At 38.6% G+C, this 17,069-nt stretch overlaps 2 protein-coding genes across 2 annotated transcripts in view; both read right to left on the bottom strand.

The window, feature by feature from the left end:
* Window positions 1-4,271, bottom strand: part of kif5c (kinesin family member 5C) — a 25,351-nt gene extending 21,080 nt beyond the window's left edge. Inside the window, exon 1 of the mRNA XM_007572428.2 lies at window positions 3,749-4,271. Within this exon, the coding sequence (XP_007572490.1) occupies window positions 3,749-3,880 (132 nt within the window). The 5' untranslated portion in view covers window positions 3,881-4,271. The remainder of the gene's footprint in view (window positions 1-3,748) is intronic.
* Window positions 4,272-5,144: 873 nt separating this feature from the next.
* The window catches only part of LOC103152092 (uncharacterized), a 14,428-nt gene continuing 2,503 nt past the window's right edge, over window positions 5,145-17,069 (bottom strand). Inside the window, exons 2-6 of the mRNA XM_007572427.2 lie at window positions 10,914-11,075; window positions 10,412-10,506; window positions 8,984-9,026; window positions 7,073-7,354; window positions 5,145-6,156 (exon numbers count right to left, since the gene is read on the bottom strand). Coding sequence (XP_007572489.1) covers window positions 5,858-6,156; window positions 7,073-7,354; window positions 8,984-9,026; window positions 10,412-10,506; window positions 10,914-11,075 — 881 coding nt within the window. The 3' untranslated portion in view covers window positions 5,145-5,857. The remainder of the gene's footprint in view (window positions 6,157-7,072; window positions 7,355-8,983; window positions 9,027-10,411; window positions 10,507-10,913; window positions 11,076-17,069) is intronic.

Here is a 17,069-nt window from a genome sequence, read left to right as displayed (position 1 = left end):
TATGGACTGGAAGCCCCGAGATCGAAGGGGGGAACACTCCCAAAGGAGGGGGAGAATGACTGAGCTAAGATCCTGTGGGACTTCCAGATCCAGACAGACAAGATGGTAATGGCGAACCAACCGGACAGTGTGGTGGTGGACAAAGAACAGAGGAAAGCCGTTGTGGTGGATGTAGCAATACCAAGTGACCACAACATCAGGAAAAAGGAGCATGAGAAACTGGAGAAATACCAGGGCCTAAGAGAGGAGCTGGAGAAGGCCTGGAAGGTGAAAACCTGTGGTCATCGGGGCCCTCGGGGCAGTCACCCCCAAACTGGAGCAGTGGCTCAAACAGATCCCAGGAACAACATCAGACATCTCAGTCCAGAAATGTGCAGTTCTAGCTGCTAAAATCTCACTTAAATAAATCAGTTATTATTTTAGATTTAATTGCTATGTTAGCTCAACATCTTTCTATTTTTAGCAGACCTTTAAATTTTCCACATATAGATTAGTCTAACTTTGGGTAACAATAAAGAGGAACCTTAACAATAATTATGCCCAAAAGTTCAAATACATTTGAAAGTGTATACAAAAACGCACAGAGCTGCTTATGTTTCTTATATTGCCACTGAAAAGTCAACGGTCAGTTCTATCCTTGAGCTAACACGATAACACACTTACACATACAGATTGATTTTATAGACTTTCTTTAAAGGAGAATCACAGCTTCTTTGTAACAAACAAGTGATGATCTACTTACCAGACCTCAAAAAACAAATGACAGAGACTGATTGGTATAAAGCAAGAATCACCAAACACTTTGCAGCCTAGAACTACTTCATGGGCACCACGTTACACCAAATTGATACACACAGTTTACTTTGAATTATATGATGGTGATAATAATTATTTATCTAATTATGGAACAGCTATGTGGGATACTCGCATGGTCATTCGAGACATCTGTTTGTTTTTGTGTATTTTCTGAAATGGCCAACATTTCCGTGGGGAGGTGAAGTCACCCTGCAGTTGTTTCTCCTCTGAGCCTCCAAACAGGGAAATGGCAGCATGAACACTGTTAAAATTTGAAGGGTCAGCTGACTTTACAACACAGGGCAGAGTGAAGCCATAAAAGACAGACGGTTTGACCATCTGGCTGCTGAATGTAAGGCCAAGACACAACAGGACCGCAGAGCAGTGATTCACTAGATCCTGTTTTTAAAGAGGATGTACACACACTTCTTAGGCACATAATGCCATTTATAACACAATCAAGTAACTATGGCTACGGTGACACAGCAGGTTTTGATGATCAATTCCAATTTTTTTTGCTGAAATCCATTTTTTTTTGCTGGGTGGTTCATATTTCTAATTAAATGCCACTGCGGTCAGACTTCTGTGCGAACGGTTTCCCACTCCAAAGCGACCGACAGGCACAGAAGAAGAACGCTGACGCCAAAAAGCATCACATTAAATAAGAGGAAAGTAAGTTAAGATAATGGAAGAGAACCAGCAGTGAGCCTCTTCTTCCTCTCTTTAGATCAAGCAGATCAATTTCACATGATGTAGTGATGCAGAGTAAGAACATTTCTCTTTAACAAGGATAAACCATTTAAGGCAGAGAAAATGCAAATGAAGATGGAACCACAAAAACAACAGAAACAGAAGCAGCTTATCACGACGGAGAACTGCAGGCGTGACTATCCAGGTTAAACCTCACAAACTCAGATAACCTCTGATCATCTGATAAAACTACCCACAGCTGAAGTTCAGTGATATGTTCTTTAACAGGACATCTAAAGTTCATGTTAAAGGCCCAGACTGATGTGTGGAAATGTAGGAGACAGACTTTAATGATCTCCTCTGAGCTCTGACAGGGAGAAAACTAAATTTAAAACATTATATCTACTTTAAAATAGACAGTTTTATGTTGGACAACTCAGATAAGGACACAAATGAGCAAAAGAAAGAGTAAAATAGAAAAACATCTATAAAAGGAAGTATAGTTGATCAATTTCAACTTAATAGTGTGGAGTTTATGATTCCCTTTTCTACTCTTTTGTAAAATAAAGCTAAGTGTGGTTTTAGTCAGCAGAGAGAACCAAATTGTTTAAAATCTTCTTTCCTTCTATAAACTGATCAGTAAGCTACTCTAAATCAGTTAACTTGGATTTGTTTTTTTAAATTTAAAACCAGCATCTTTCTGTTGGTAGATTTTAATAATTTCAGTTTTCTGTTCTAGTAAATTCAGATGCAAATACCTGAAAATAAAAGACAAAGCGATGATTTCTAACTTATTATTTGATTGCGACACAAATTGTCAATAAAGACGGGTCTCAATGCCCCAAAGCATCAATCCATCCATTACATTTAGTGATCCTGAGTCGGTTTCTTGCTGCAGGTCTGTCTGTTTCAATAAGATGCCTGTCGTCATGGTGACTGCATCTCTGCATCCCCAGGGAGACGGCTGAGATGACTGGACCAATGAGACGGAAGAAAAATGATTGCTGCTGAACGATGCCAGACACACACAGATAAATACACACACACACTCTTTTTCTCACACATGCTCTCTCACATACACACACACGCACATACATGTGTGCACACACACAGCCAGCCTCACAGTGAGTTCAGCGTCTGTTCAGTTATTTTCACTCCATGGATCTGAATCTCTTAGTAATATTTTTTTTTTCTTGATCTGTTGCTGCTGGTCACATGACCTCTGTCAGCCCCCACCTGCTGTCATGGTAACAGGTCATTTCCCATGAGGTCTTTCAGAGGCTCCATCCCCCCTTTTTGTCTGAATGAAACCAGAAATCAATATGTTTTTGGAGGAAACTGACTTATTTGTATATCAAGTATTCACTCTAACTGGCTATGCCAAAAGCTCAATCCATGATGAGATTCATGAATATTCGCCGTTGGTTATTTTAGCTCCATGCAGTTGTTAGAAAGTTCATTCCTAAGCCAGATCAGTGGAGGAGAAAAAGTTTCCTTCTGTTGAAACAGCAGATCTTAGCTGCTCCCTCCACAGACTTTGGATGGAAGGACATAATTAGAAACTGTTTATTTTCTGTAAAACTTTCTAAACAAGCTGAATAAAAAATTCAGCTGTGGAGAGAGACTCAATAATACACAAACTGCTCTCCTGTGGAGTCTTGTCATTAAAACTGTTTTATGTCTGCCTCATTATTTTCTGTTTGTGTATTTCCATGAACCTTGAGGAACTGGGTCAGCCATTCATTAAAACAGAAGTCACTCCTGAACTCTCAGGTCAAATTAGTTCTGGATGTTTCAGCTGAAAGCAGCAGATTGAAAATGACTGTAGTTTATTTAACATAAAAATAAGATTTATTTTTTTCAGCTGTCTCTGAAGGGATATACTCCAATAGGTTGTTTTAGTCTTTCATGTATTCAGACATGTGAGAGCATCAAACCGGTTAATCAGAACTTTAACTGAATGTTGTGATTATTAGTAAAAGGAAATGAATGAATTAGCATAAAGCTCAATTCAGCCGCTTCTAACTCAAAGTGGGGGAAAAATCTAATTATTAGTTAAGATTTGGTTTCAATCATGGGTACAACCTCATATTAAACGAACTAAACTATCAGCAGCATCTGTTTAACGTTGTTAAATTTTTTTCTGTTTCTATTGTTGCAGCGCGGACACGTGCACGCGCAGACACAGCAGGAGGGCGTGTCTGTGCGGTAAACGGGTTCGGCTCTGTTCTGCTCGATTCGGTTCGGTCGGGTCAGGACTCACCGCCAGCACCACCGTGTCCTCTCCGTTGAATTTGGGGATGAATTTGTCTCCGCGGCTCCGCTCCGAGTCGCTCAGCGGCCTGAAGCGGCACATCACCTTCACCCCGCAAACCCCGCACTCCGCAACCTCCATCCCCGCACAGTCCGCAACAACAAAGACAGTAAGAGAGAAGTAGACAGGCCAACGCCGGACCCGCTGGGAACCGGGGTTCGGTTCGGACACAGTGGGATCAGACGGATGAAGCTCTCCGGTGAGACTCGGAGCTCCGGTCAGCGTCTCTCCATCAGGATGCTGAACACAACACTGCCAGCTCCCACAGGTCCAGCCTGGAGCGCTGAGCCGCAGAGAACTCTGGGAAATTGAGTCTTCATATGATCTGATCGATCAAGTGGTCGATTCGGTGGAGTCCTATAAAAACATTTTTCCTCTTACAAATGATTTTATATGCTGACTCTGTGGCTTTAATTCTTCATTATATGCAGATTGACTGGCCAGTTTATTAGGTACATACCTCAGATTTCTGTCCGTACCGAGATGGAAGCGTCTGTGTGATAAAATCTGGTCTCTGATTATTGTAAGTCTGTTTAGCTAAATAATGTCAGATAATGACAGATACATTTAAGAAAACTTAAAGTGGAATAAACAATTAATTTTAGATTTTGTTTCTGGCTTGTCTGTTGATCACTTTATCCTTTTGTGAGTTTACCTTTTTTGAGGGTGAAATGCCCCTTTGCCAGTCTTTATCTTATGCTTTTTGAAGGGAAGGTTTGCTTTAAAGATAATGATAGGTCTAAACCATGGCTACAAATCAGTGCTCAACATTATTGACTGATGCCCACATGAGGTAGCTGTAAAGTGTTAATCATTGAGTTAATGGTATGTGTTCTTTGACTTACCTGGATACAGCATTTAGTAACCCGATTTCAGTTTCAGTCCTTTTAAATCCATGCCATTCTTGGTGGAAACAAGAATGGCATGCACCTTATTAAAGGTTTAAATGTAAACCATCCAAGAGTTTTGTAAACCTTATAGACATTGCTTAGAATTTTTTTTTATCAATAATGTTCACTGTGATAATCTTTAGCTGGGAAATATATATTTTTGCTGTAAAGTGTGTTCTGTGTTGGGTTTTCTTTTAGCAAGTGAATAATCTTTAACTGAAACATGTTCAGTTAGCAGCTTCATGGGAAATCAAAAAGGTATAAATGTAAATAGATAAATGGGAATAGAAAAAGAAAATAGATCAATAAAAATGGAAAAGGATAAATTAATAAGGAAAATAAGAAAATGAAAAAAAATGACAGGCAGAAATAAATGCGGGAATAAAAAAAATAAATGTTTAAATAAATAAATAAATAAATAAATAATAGGAATAAAGATGCAAAGTACTCATTTATTTATTTCCCCATCTATTTATTTATTTTAGGGTGAAATTACTATCCATATGGCTCTCCCTACAAGACAGTTTGCATGGAATGGATGTACAACAATTCTCTTGGACCAATAAAATATTTACACAATTTATGGTGTTTGGATGTACCATAAAGTACATTAAGAGTAATTGAAATGATTTTAGTTCCTCTTACAGTGGAAAAAAAGGTGTGGTGTTCTCAATGATTTTTTTTATTCCAAAGCTGTTGAACAGATTACAACAACTTCATTGTTGTTATTTTACTTTTTGAAACTTTACAGGTGGAGTTAGAGTTTGTGATACATTCTAATTTGTCTCATAATTAACTCTTTTTTAAAAACTAAGCTTCTTGGCACTAATAACAGACACTAATAAAGTGGAAACATAAATTAAGCAGAGGTTCAGTTGGCCTTTCCTAGGTATTTCTCACCGATACTAAAATGTTACTTATTGAAGATACAAGAACTTTTGCACAAGCGGTTCAAAGCTTTAAATATGGTATAAAAACTGGTTAATGCTATTATTAACTTGTTTTTTTTACATTCAAGAAAAAAAAACTAAACATTATCACATCATTTGTTGCAAGCACCAAACAAATGATGTCTTTGCTTTATTATAATTATATGTTAACAGGCAGAGTGACATGAGACTGCAAAACAACTCAAAGCAACTGGAAAAATGAACTGTTTGGGGCAGAATCACACATTTGTCTCTTTTTGGCAGTCAACATTCTGGGATGGGGTATGACTGCTCTTGTTGAGATAAGAGGAAACAAAAGGCCAAAAAATGTAGTAATATAGATTTTTCTCGATGGCTTCGATTGCCTGATCGTTTTGTTGACAATTCAGTAATCCTGGTAATGTTTCATGGAAGAGAACATGAACATCCAGCTTAACATTTTTATACACTTCTGACCATTTTGTTCCTGCTGTTGAATAGTCGGGATCTCTGGTGTGATGCATCAGAACCAGAATCACTGGTTTATCCAGCGATGAGACTGAAACACATGGAAAAGAATGGATTTATTGAAGGTTTTTTTGTTGTTGTTAAATTGTTTTACACATAAGGTCAATCATTAATCATAGTCTATCATTAGTTTTACCTAATGACAGATAGTATAGAAAACATCTGAAAACTGATCCATTAACTGGTAAAGTTCTGAAGTTACAAATTATTATAAGGAGACAGCAACAGTATATTCACATTTTTGTTCAAAATTATAGCAGTGTGTTTAAAAGTAGTGAATAAATCTGAATATCTTTATAATAGCAAAAGTTTTTATACCCAAATGTAACTATTCCAACTTATTCCAAATCAAAACATGCAGCAAACTTCATCAGTCTACAGAAAGTGAAGAAAAGGGAATATTTAGCTTTTCAAAGATATATTATCAGCATTTTTATTTCCAAACCAACAACATTTGCTGTATACCTTAAAACACTGAGCAATAATCATTGCATAACCACTGTTTCTAAAGTTTGGTTTTCATTGGTGTTAAATTGTAAATTGCTGACCCACATTTGGCACCTGCATGATGCCTGTGCTATCGGTCTCACTGGTTATTGATTCAAGACTGATATTTTTATGCATAATTGTATTTCTGATTATTATGGTAGAGTTTATATATTCTTAATAACTAACCTACTAAAATTCCCTTAGTTGATAAGTTATGAGGGGGGAACACCTGCTTCCTGTTTTCAAGTGCAAACTCTTAATAAACCAATGTTTCTGTTAAAATCCACAACATTTTCATGAATCAGGAAACGGCTTTGAGAAGAATAAAAGAACACTGGAGAAATAACGGAGCTGGACATATTGGCTTGTAACATATTTTAAATATTTGATCTGTTAAATAGTTTTTAGGATGACCATAATTCCTGTAGTGACACAACAGAAACAAGGGTTTCCATTACCTTTTGGATTTGTCATTGCTGATTCCACATCTGATCCAACGCGTGAGGTAATTGGACAAAAAACAATGACGACTGAAGATTCCTCTGGACTTTGTTTTTCCTCAAGTGTAGGGGCCAGAGAGGGGATTGGCAAGTAGTTTGACAGGTAGCTTAGCCAGTAGTTTAGCCAGTAGTTTTCGTTATTCTTCACTTTTTCCATTATTGCCTCATAGGCACCAAATGTCTCACCAGTGATGAATGGGAAGATCTTTACTTTGGGCCACCATTCACCTTTAAATATATCTGTCAATTTGAGAAAAATTAGGAAAGGTAAAGATTCATAACTGTTACATATTCCATATTTACAAACAAAAGCAGATAATGAATTGACTTAAGTATAATCTCCATTAATGTCACAAAAAAGTCCAACTTATATGCAGCTATACAAAATGCAAATCTGCCCAAATTTAGTTCAGACCCATTAAGTTCATTCTATACTTTAATCAAACACTTCTGATGTTTCTCAAATTGTTCTGACACCCAGAAAAATGAAAGATTCTGGATGTACTTCACAGTTTCTGGCCTCTCATTTCAAAGTGGAAAGAGCTTCATAACAAATAGTAGCAGCAACAAGACCTCACTGAAATACTGAAACGAAAATCAAATCTTTGATGTGAGTTATGCACTCCCCTTTCAACAGCACACGTCTATTAATTTTGCTGCCAAAGGTTTTTGTGATGCTAGAAATTAGGCGATGAAAATAATTTGAGTGTTATTCTGGTTGCATGAGTGTGCATGCCCAAAAACGATAATGAAACAAAATGTGTTCAACTTCACTATTCGGTCTTCTTTCATGGCCTATTCATCCCCAGTTTAGATCATTGCAGCTCAACTAATCTGGCCTTAAAGGTCCTCTGTCTTCTTCCTTCAGTATTGTTGCTGTGAGTCTTCACATAGGCATCAGATACAACAGCATATTTGGACCGTTGTAGATAGAAAGACAAAAAAAAGTAAATTTAAGTCAGAAAACCACTGAAATTTGTATAAAACATACTTGGAAATTTAGGTGTGTGTTGTGGTGTGATGTATGCTCAAGCAGGAGGGTTGTCCCCCAGGTGGTCTGCACCATTGCATGGAAGGTGTGTGCAGGTACAAACATAAAACCATGTGACTGTGCGGTTCGGCTTCGGATGAAGTATGTTGGCACCTTTAACCAGAACTTTTACTTCACTGTACAGATGGTTTTGAAAACTTTCAACTTCTGAAACTAAAAAAAAAAAATCCAAAAGTTATGTAGCTGCATTTGAGTTGAACTTATTTGTGACACGTCTGGAGACACCATGATGACTGCAACTTTGGATAACAGGAAGCTTAATGTAAAACTAACAGAAAGGAAAAGTCTTCTACACTTTCCACAATCAGAGGCTGTTGATCTTTTAACCTATACAAATTGTGATTCAAGGCAAAAAAACAACAACAACAAATGTCTAGAAAATCTTAAACTGAACATTTTTTCTGGTTCATTAGATTCATTGTAATTAGTGAGAGGTTTTAGGCATACTAAAACATTAAAGAAAATGTTCCAAGTAGTTCAATTGTGTTTACATTCATGCATGCTGGCTATTGCAGCTTTTCAGTGAATTGTATGTTTATTTCAACGTTATTATTTCCTTTACAAGTAGAATATACTAGAATTGATTTATCGTGGAGTCATTTTCTTCATAAAAGACCTGGTATTTTAACTTGGATATCTAGACTTATTACCAGTGTGTAGAGCTAATCAGGTTAGATGTAGAGATTGTTAAAATATTATTTTGCAAGAGGTCAATTATCTGCAGAGAGAATGATTTTGAATTTTCATCTGAATCAGTGATTCAGTCTATTTGTAAGCTTAAGACGAAACACTGTTTTAGTAAAAGTGAATGTACAAACCCCATAAAGAACTTGCCGGTTGTGATTCATTTTGTGATTGAACCTGCACACAGAAAAAAAATGCACATAAACACAAACAAATGCAACTTTACAACCTGTCAGCTTGATTTCATTCAATGGCAAGTACTCTAAAACTATAAACATTCAGCATTGTTGTATTCTCACATCAGTTTCACACAAACTGAGTGGCAGTGACTAGAATCCTGACAGTTTGGATGTTATTGTGGGGTTAAACATTTTCATTTTATTTCATTAGTTTACTGAGTTTAAGTGGCTCTTGCAGTGTCTACACAAAGCCCTTGAATATTTTACTTTTAAATATCGTCATGATTTAAAAAAAAATTGTTTTTGACAAAACAATTTACAAAAAAATCTTTAATATTCATGTGAAAATTAAAATCTATAAAACACTAACAAAAATATTTAACATAAAATAAGTGATTGATTGGATGGATGTTCCATTTCCTTAAAGTTACTGACCTAATTCAACAGAGTCCCAGCCAATTGTCGTTAGTCTCACAATGAGCGGAATAGAGATCACCTGAGTACAGGTAGAAAACGTTTAGACACCTGTGGCTGTAATGTACATTCAGTATTCCTGGTTACCATTACAGCATAAAAACAAGAGGACACTCCAAGTAAATGAGAGAGAAGATGATTGAAAAGTATAAGTCAGAGGATGGGCATAAAAATAAATATATAGTCCACTGAACATTACCTGAAGTAGAGTTAAATTTATCATAAAAAAAAGAAACATACCACATCTTTGTATATCAGGCCATTGCCAGATATTGAGGTCATTTAACTGTTTATACTTAGAAATCAATTTTCACTTTGAAATTAAATTATTTTTTTATGCATTTTGTCACAAAGCCTAATTTTTCTGACCATGATTGATTTGTAGATATCCACTAAAGCATAAAACATACAAAGGGGTGAATACTTTTTATAGGCTTCCTTCTGTACCACAGCGATGCATTCAGCACCGTGCTCTACAGACTGATCACTCTGAAAATAATTAATCCATTCTCCTTGTTGACATGACATATACAGTGTCAGCCTATATATGTGTTTTAAATCAATCATCACAAATATAAAAACAAATTATGTACAGAAAAAAAGAGTGTTGTTATACTAGGAATATTAAAATTGTGTGAAGTAATACAATTTTTGTTAAAAAGAATCCAGTTTTAGGTTTAAATTACAACAAATTACTGTCAGTCTTCACTGTGACATCATCAAATCTGAGCTTCACCATTAATGACACAGCACACATAGGTGTGCTTAAATCAAGGTCGAGATAATTAGAAATAATTAATTTTTATATCAGCTGATTTGAGAACAAAACCCAGTTCCTAAAGCGTCTTGCTGAAAAACCCCATGATACTTGGACGTCATCAACGAGGAAAGAACATGAGTGTATCTTACTGATGACGGTGTCAGTGCCGATTGTCCAGGACTTTGTGATTCTTTTGTGTTTTCATGTCCTGCCCCAGTCTCTTCATCACCCACTGGCTCAACCACTGAAGCAGAGTGAGAGGACAAAGCATGTGTTTATTTATTTTATAGATTATTCCATATTCAAAGTATATTGACATAACCCTGAGACATTTGCTTGAGGAAGTTATAAGTTATAACTCAATGCCAGACTTCTGTGTAGCCCCGTTATCCTTGCTGCAAGTAAGCAAAACCTCCATGCCAGGTGAAATAATTTGGTTTTTGTGTGCAAGGCAAATTAGTGTAAACATCCAAAATTAAACTAAGATGTTTGGAGAAGCTGTATTGAAACATCATTAATCTGTGTAACAGCACCTTGAGGTATTTTTAAAAAACATTTTCATAGGGGAGCTAATAATTTTGAAGATTGAAAAAGAACATCAGTTCTAACTACAAGACTGGAAGGGGAGCAAGAAGAAATCCACATACTCACCTACAAATCCGTCCACTTCTTTATCAGTGCTAGTCTGTTTCTCTTGTTCCATGTTAGCTGGCCTTCCTGCTTTTTCCTTTTCTCCTTCTGTGGTACTGTTGTCATTTAGGCATGGCTTCTCGTTCTCAACGTCACAGAGGTTAGAGGAATTTCCAGGAGGGTCTAGAAATTTTCCAGTGACATTGTCCGTTGTAACCCAGAAGAGAGGGCAACAAAGCTGTTAGAACATTTCAAATAGAAACAGGTTGTGTCTGGAAAAGCCTGATGTGATCAAACAGAGAGATGAAGAATGTAATATTCCATAAGACCACAAAGGAATGTAATGGAGCAACTGAAATATTGTTGTGTAAGACTTCACTCTATTACCAAAAATAGCCAAATGTTTATTCATATATAAATGACTTAATGTAATTCATGAAATAAAACTAGTTAAGATTAATTGTACTTGTATTTTGATGTCTACAGAATTAGAATGTGTCTGAAATTTGAACAATAAATACATTGTACCATTGTTTTTTTTAATCAATATCAAGTAAAGCTCTTTTTAATACACTGCTATTTTAAATGAGGTATATAATAATAAATAAGTTTGCTTCAAATTTCAACTTCAAGGTTAAATGTTTAATACTAATCAAAAGCTCAAGGTTCTGCTGGAGTCAATAACTTGAAACTACTGCTATTCAAGTTCTTGATAAAACATGTCCCCTGTGGAAAAAAAACCAACTCATCAATTATCCAATTATACTTTTCAAATTACTCTTTATTATCTTTCTACATAATAGTAACACATCAAATATATATATATATATATATATATATATATATTTATTATTTTTCAAAACTAAACATATTTTATACAAAATAGTATGTTTGAGAGAAAATTAACTTATGGTTCAATGCAGGCATTTTATGTGCAGAGGTATATTTCAACATGCTTCAAGTATACATTTAATACATTTCCTGGGCCACAGATTCTTCCACTTGAGCTGTGGCTCTCTGCAGCTCCTTCAGAGTTACCCTGAGCTTTTTGGCTGTTTCTCTGATTCCCTTCTTACCCAGCCCTTTAATTTATGTGGACAACTATTTGTTGGTAGGTTTGTAGCTGAGCTGCAATCTATATTTTTAGATTATGGATTGAACAGAGCTATGTGAGATGCTCAAAACTCAGAGTAGTGGTTTATGAACCATCTGCAACACTCAAATCAAGATTATAGTCAGTTTTGAGTGTGGTTGTGCAGGATGCATGCCTCAAGCGCTCTGTTTAACTCGTGTTTCCATGATTGTTACGGCCCCTGGCCTCTTGAGGCTGTGCAGGCTCCCTTTTATTATGCAGGTTCAACTGTGAGAGCACACCTTCCTGATTGGCTGCCTGGAGGCTGTAGAAGAGCAGCTGCACCATTGGACCAGCAGAGGATGGTCAAGCCAATCAGACGTTGATGAGGCTCACCTGCACCATAAAAGGCTCCTGAATTCATTCCTCTAGTGGGGCAGCTAATTTGAAGAGGTTCTGTGAAGCTGCCTCCTCTCTTTTTTTTTTTGGTGGTTGCAACTACTTTAAGCTAGCTTGGTCTTTGTTTGTTCCTGTTTGTTCAGTTTAGTTACTTTGACTTTGCTCCAGTTAAATATGAGTTAGAAGCCTGTGTTTGGGAGGCTGCGTGCTTCCCGCAGCCTCTCCTTTGTATGTGTTTTTTTTTGTGGTTTGTTTTGAGTTACTTTAAACTGACTTGTTTGGATTTTTTTTTTTGTAACTTTAATTTGCTCCTGACATTATTGAGTTTGTTAATCCCTCTTTCTTTTTGCATTAATTGGGTTAAATTGTATTGTTTTGTGAAACTTTATTTTGTAATAAATCATTTTTACTTTACACTGTCGCTCCGGACACATTTTATGTTACTGCCCCTGGACCCCTAGACCTTGGGGGCGTAACATAATTGGGGGCTTGTCCGGGATAACTCGTTAAGGAGGATCCCTGTGTCTGGAGTGTCTGGAATTAAGAGGAACATTTTGGGTTGTCTGTATCCAGCAATCATGTCTGTATCATTTAATCTGGAGCACTTTTTAGCTAACCCTTCTCTTGAGCTTATACATAGCTGCCGCAAGTGTGAATTGCTGCAAATTGTGGAGCACTTTAAGCTGCAGGTCCCAAAACAGGTCCTTAAACGTGACCTAAAAGCTCTGGTAGTGGGCAGGTTGATGGAGACTGGTGTGATCAAAGAGCCTGATCTGCCTGAGGCTGCTGCAGTGCCAAGCCATAAGGCCTCGTCTGTGGAGGACCTCAAGGATGGTTCTAGTGTGGAGATAGGAGTGAGTGAACGGGGAAAGACACCTCGTACACTCCCTCGCTATGACCCACTGTCTTCTGTGAGCTCAGAAGGACGAGATGGAGCTCGTTTGAAGGTGCGGTTGGCACGTCTGCAGATGGAGGCTGAGGAAAAGGCCCAGGACAGAAAAGCTCAGCTGGAGCTTGAGATCAGGAGGCTGGAAATAGAGGCAGAGAAAGCTATACAGCTGCGCAAACTTGAGCTGGAGGCCCGGACTCAAGCGCCTTCTTCCTCTGTCACACCAAGTTCCACCTCCATGTCTGTTATGCCATTCGACATCAGTAAGTGTATTTCTTTAGTACCTGTTTTCAGAGAATCTGAGGTTGATTCATACTTTGCAGCATTTGAACGCATTGCTGGTGCTTTGCAATGGCCTAGGGAAACCTGGCCTCTTTTGTTACAATGTAAGTTTTCTGGTAAAGCTCAAGAGGTGTTGGCAGCGCTTCCGTTAAAGGATAGCTTGGATTATGATCTGGTTAAGGCTGCTGTCTTACAAGCTTATGAATTGGTCCCAGAAGCTTATAGACAGAAGTTTCGACAGCAAAAGAAAACTGCAGGACAAACGCATGTTGAGTTTGCCAGAGAGAAGGGCATTCTCTTTGATAAGTGGTGTGCCGCATCGAAGGTCAACAACTATGACACCTTACGTGAGCTAATATTGTTGGAAGACTTTAAAAAGTGCATTCCTGATCGGGTGGTGTTGTATTTAAATGAACAGAAGGTGACCACTCTTGCATCTGCTGCTGTTCTTGCCGATGAGTATGTGCTTACCCATAAGTCATCATTCATTGTTAATGAAAAGTCACATGTTAGCTCTGTGCCACAGTGTCCATTGGTTAAACCCACAGTTCCAAAGGAAAGCCGTGAGTGTTTCTATTGTCACAAACCTGGACATGTCGTTGCTGATTGTTTAGCTTTAAAACGCAAATCACAGCCAAATTCTGAACAAACTAAAGGTGTTGGTTTTGTGAAAAAAGAACCCTGTAATAAGAGCACTGGTTGTGGTGACAAATTACCTGATCCTTGTTTTGAACCATTCATTTTTGATGGCTTGATCTCGCTTGCATCTGATCTCTCTGATTTAAAACCAGTTCACATCTTGAGAGACACTGGATGTTCCCAATCAATCATTCTCTCAAATGTTTTGCCTTTCTCGTCTGAAAGTGCGTGTGGATACAATTCTGTTCTGAGGGGGATAGAGTTGGGCTATGCTCCACGACCAGTCCACAGAGTTTATATAAAATCAAAACTTGTCACCGGGTGTTTCCCTATTGCTGTATGCCCAGAGTTACCCATAGATGGGGTGGCTATGCTAATGGGGAACGACATTGCTGGAGGTTTAGTACTTCCAAGTCTGGAGGTTTTAGATAATCCTTTAAACCAGACAACCCCAGACTCACTAGACTCTGAGCTGTATCCAGCCTGTGTGGTCACCCGTGCACAGGCACGCAAAGACTCGGATATTTCAATTTCTGATTCTGTTTTGATGTCTCCATTTTCTAGCGAAGGTGATGTACAACCCAAAAGTAACAGCATTTCGTTACTTCCAGATTTGGGGGAGCTGGAGGAGCCTGGTCCACTCTGGGAGGAAGCATCCCTCCCCCTGACCAGACAACATTTGTCATCTGCTCAACAAGCTGATGAGACATTACAAAGATGTTTCAAGCAGGTGGTAAGTGCTGAACAAGCCAATAAAGAGAAGCAAGCTTTCACTGTGGAACAGGGTGTGTTAATGCGTCAATGGTCTTCATCAGATGTGGGCAGCTCAGACTGGGGTAAGGTTAAACAGATTGTTATACCAGCTGCATATAGACAGAAGGTCCTGTCTCTGGCTCATGAAAGCCAGTGGTCCGGTCACTTGGGTGTTACCAAGACATACCAGCTTCTGTTAAAGCACTTTTTCTGGCCTGGTATGAAACAAGATGTTTCAAAGTTTTGTCGCAGTTGTCATGTGTGCCAAATTGCTGGTAAACCTAACCAGGTAATACCCCCTGCTCCACTGTGCCCTATTCCGGTGATGGACCAACCATTTGACCATGTCATAGTAGACTGTGTCGGACCTTTGCCCAGGACAACATGTGGAAATCAATACTTGCTCACAATTATGTGTACTGCCACTCGATTCCCTGAAGCCATCCCTTTGAATAAAATTACAGCGAAGTCTGTGGTTAAAGCTTTGACCAAGTTCTTTTCTGTGTTTGGTTTACCAAAAACACTACAAACAGATCAGGGAACGAATTTTCAGTCAAAGTTGTTCAAGCAGGTAGCTAAAACCTTGAACATTAAGCACATTGTTTCATCTGCTTACCACCCAGAGTCCCAAGGTGCTTTGGAACGATGGCATCAGACCTTAAAGTCAATGCTGCGTAAGTACTGTCTGGAAACTGGGAAAAGCTGGGATGAGGGGGTTCCATTTGTATTGTTTGCTGCTAGGGAGGCTGGTCAAGAATCCCTTGGTTTCAGTCCAGCTGAATTAGTATTTGGTCATACCCCCCGTGGTCCTTTAAGAGCGCTAAAAGAATCTTTCTTGGTTCCTGCGGAAGGTTCTAAAAAAAGTGTGACTAAGTATGTGCAAGCCTTTCGTGAGCGCCTAAGCCAAGCTAATGTGCTAGCAAAAGAACATCTAGCTGACTCCCAGAGAAGGATGAAGCATCATTATGATAAAACATCCGTCAAAAGAGTTTTTCAAGTAGGAAATCAGGTTGTTGCACTTCTACCTATTACTGGTTCGGCCTTATCCGCCAGGTTCGATGGGCCTTATGAAGTTCTGGAGAGAATAGGGGAGCATGATTACGTCATTGGTACCCCAAATCGACGGCGCAAGACTCGCGTCTGCCATGTGAACATGCTTAAGTTGTACCACTCCCGATCTGCTCCAGAACCTAATAGGGTGTGCGCCCCAATTGTAGTTGCAACTTCACTAGAAGTAGATGAGTCAGACAATGTTGACGGTTTAAGGGTGAATTATCCCATCTGTTCAAGTCCTCGCCTCCCAAACTCAGAAATGCTAAAATCTCTGGCGAGCCAGCTTGACCACTTATCCCCTAAACAGCAAAAAGAGATAATGGACCTAATCAGTGAGTACACATGCCTGTTCAATGATGTACCAACACGTACAACAGTGCTAGAACATGACATAGATGTTCAAAGTGCAAAGCCAATCAAACAGCATCCTTACCGTGCTAATCCCACAAAACGTTCTCTAATGAGACAGGAAATTGAGTACCTGCTTGAGCATGGTCTAGCCAAACCTAGTCAAAGTCCCTGGAGCTCACCCTGTTTGTTAGAGACCAAGTCAGATGGTTCACCACGTTTTATCACAGACTTTCGCAAGGTAAACTCTGTCACTGTACCTGATGCCTATCCTCTCCCTAGGATTGAGGACTGTGTAGATAATATTGGAGCTGCAAAATATGTTACAAAATTGGATCTTCTTAAGGGTTATTGGGAAGTCCCCTTGACTGAACGGGCTTCCAACATTTCAGCTTTTGTGACCCCAGATAACTTTTTGCAGTACACGGTTATGGCATTTGGTATGTGTAATGCCCCTGCTACTTTTCAGAGGCTGATAAACATAGTACTGTGTGGCATCTCCAACTGCAGTGCTTATTTAGACGATCTGGTGGTGTATACTGAAACCTGGTGGGAACATTTGCAAACACTATATCGAGTATTTCATAGTTTGGCCCAAGCTTCCTTGACCCTTAATCTGGCAAAGTGTGAATTTGGCAAGGCCACTGTAACATATTTAGGCAGAGAGGTAGGCCGAGGGCAAGTCCGTCCCCTCAATGCTAAAGTTGTGGCAATTAATGAGTATCCCACACCCAAAACACGA

This window comes from Poecilia formosa, unplaced genomic scaffold, assembly GCF_000485575.1.
Source record: "Poecilia formosa unplaced genomic scaffold, Poecilia_formosa-5.1.2 Scaffold300, whole genome shotgun sequence".
Taxonomy (NCBI): Eukaryota; Metazoa; Chordata; class Actinopteri; order Cyprinodontiformes; family Poeciliidae; genus Poecilia; species Poecilia formosa.
The sequence above is the reverse complement of the archived record's forward strand: the minus strand, read 5'-3'. Positions and strand labels throughout refer to the sequence as shown.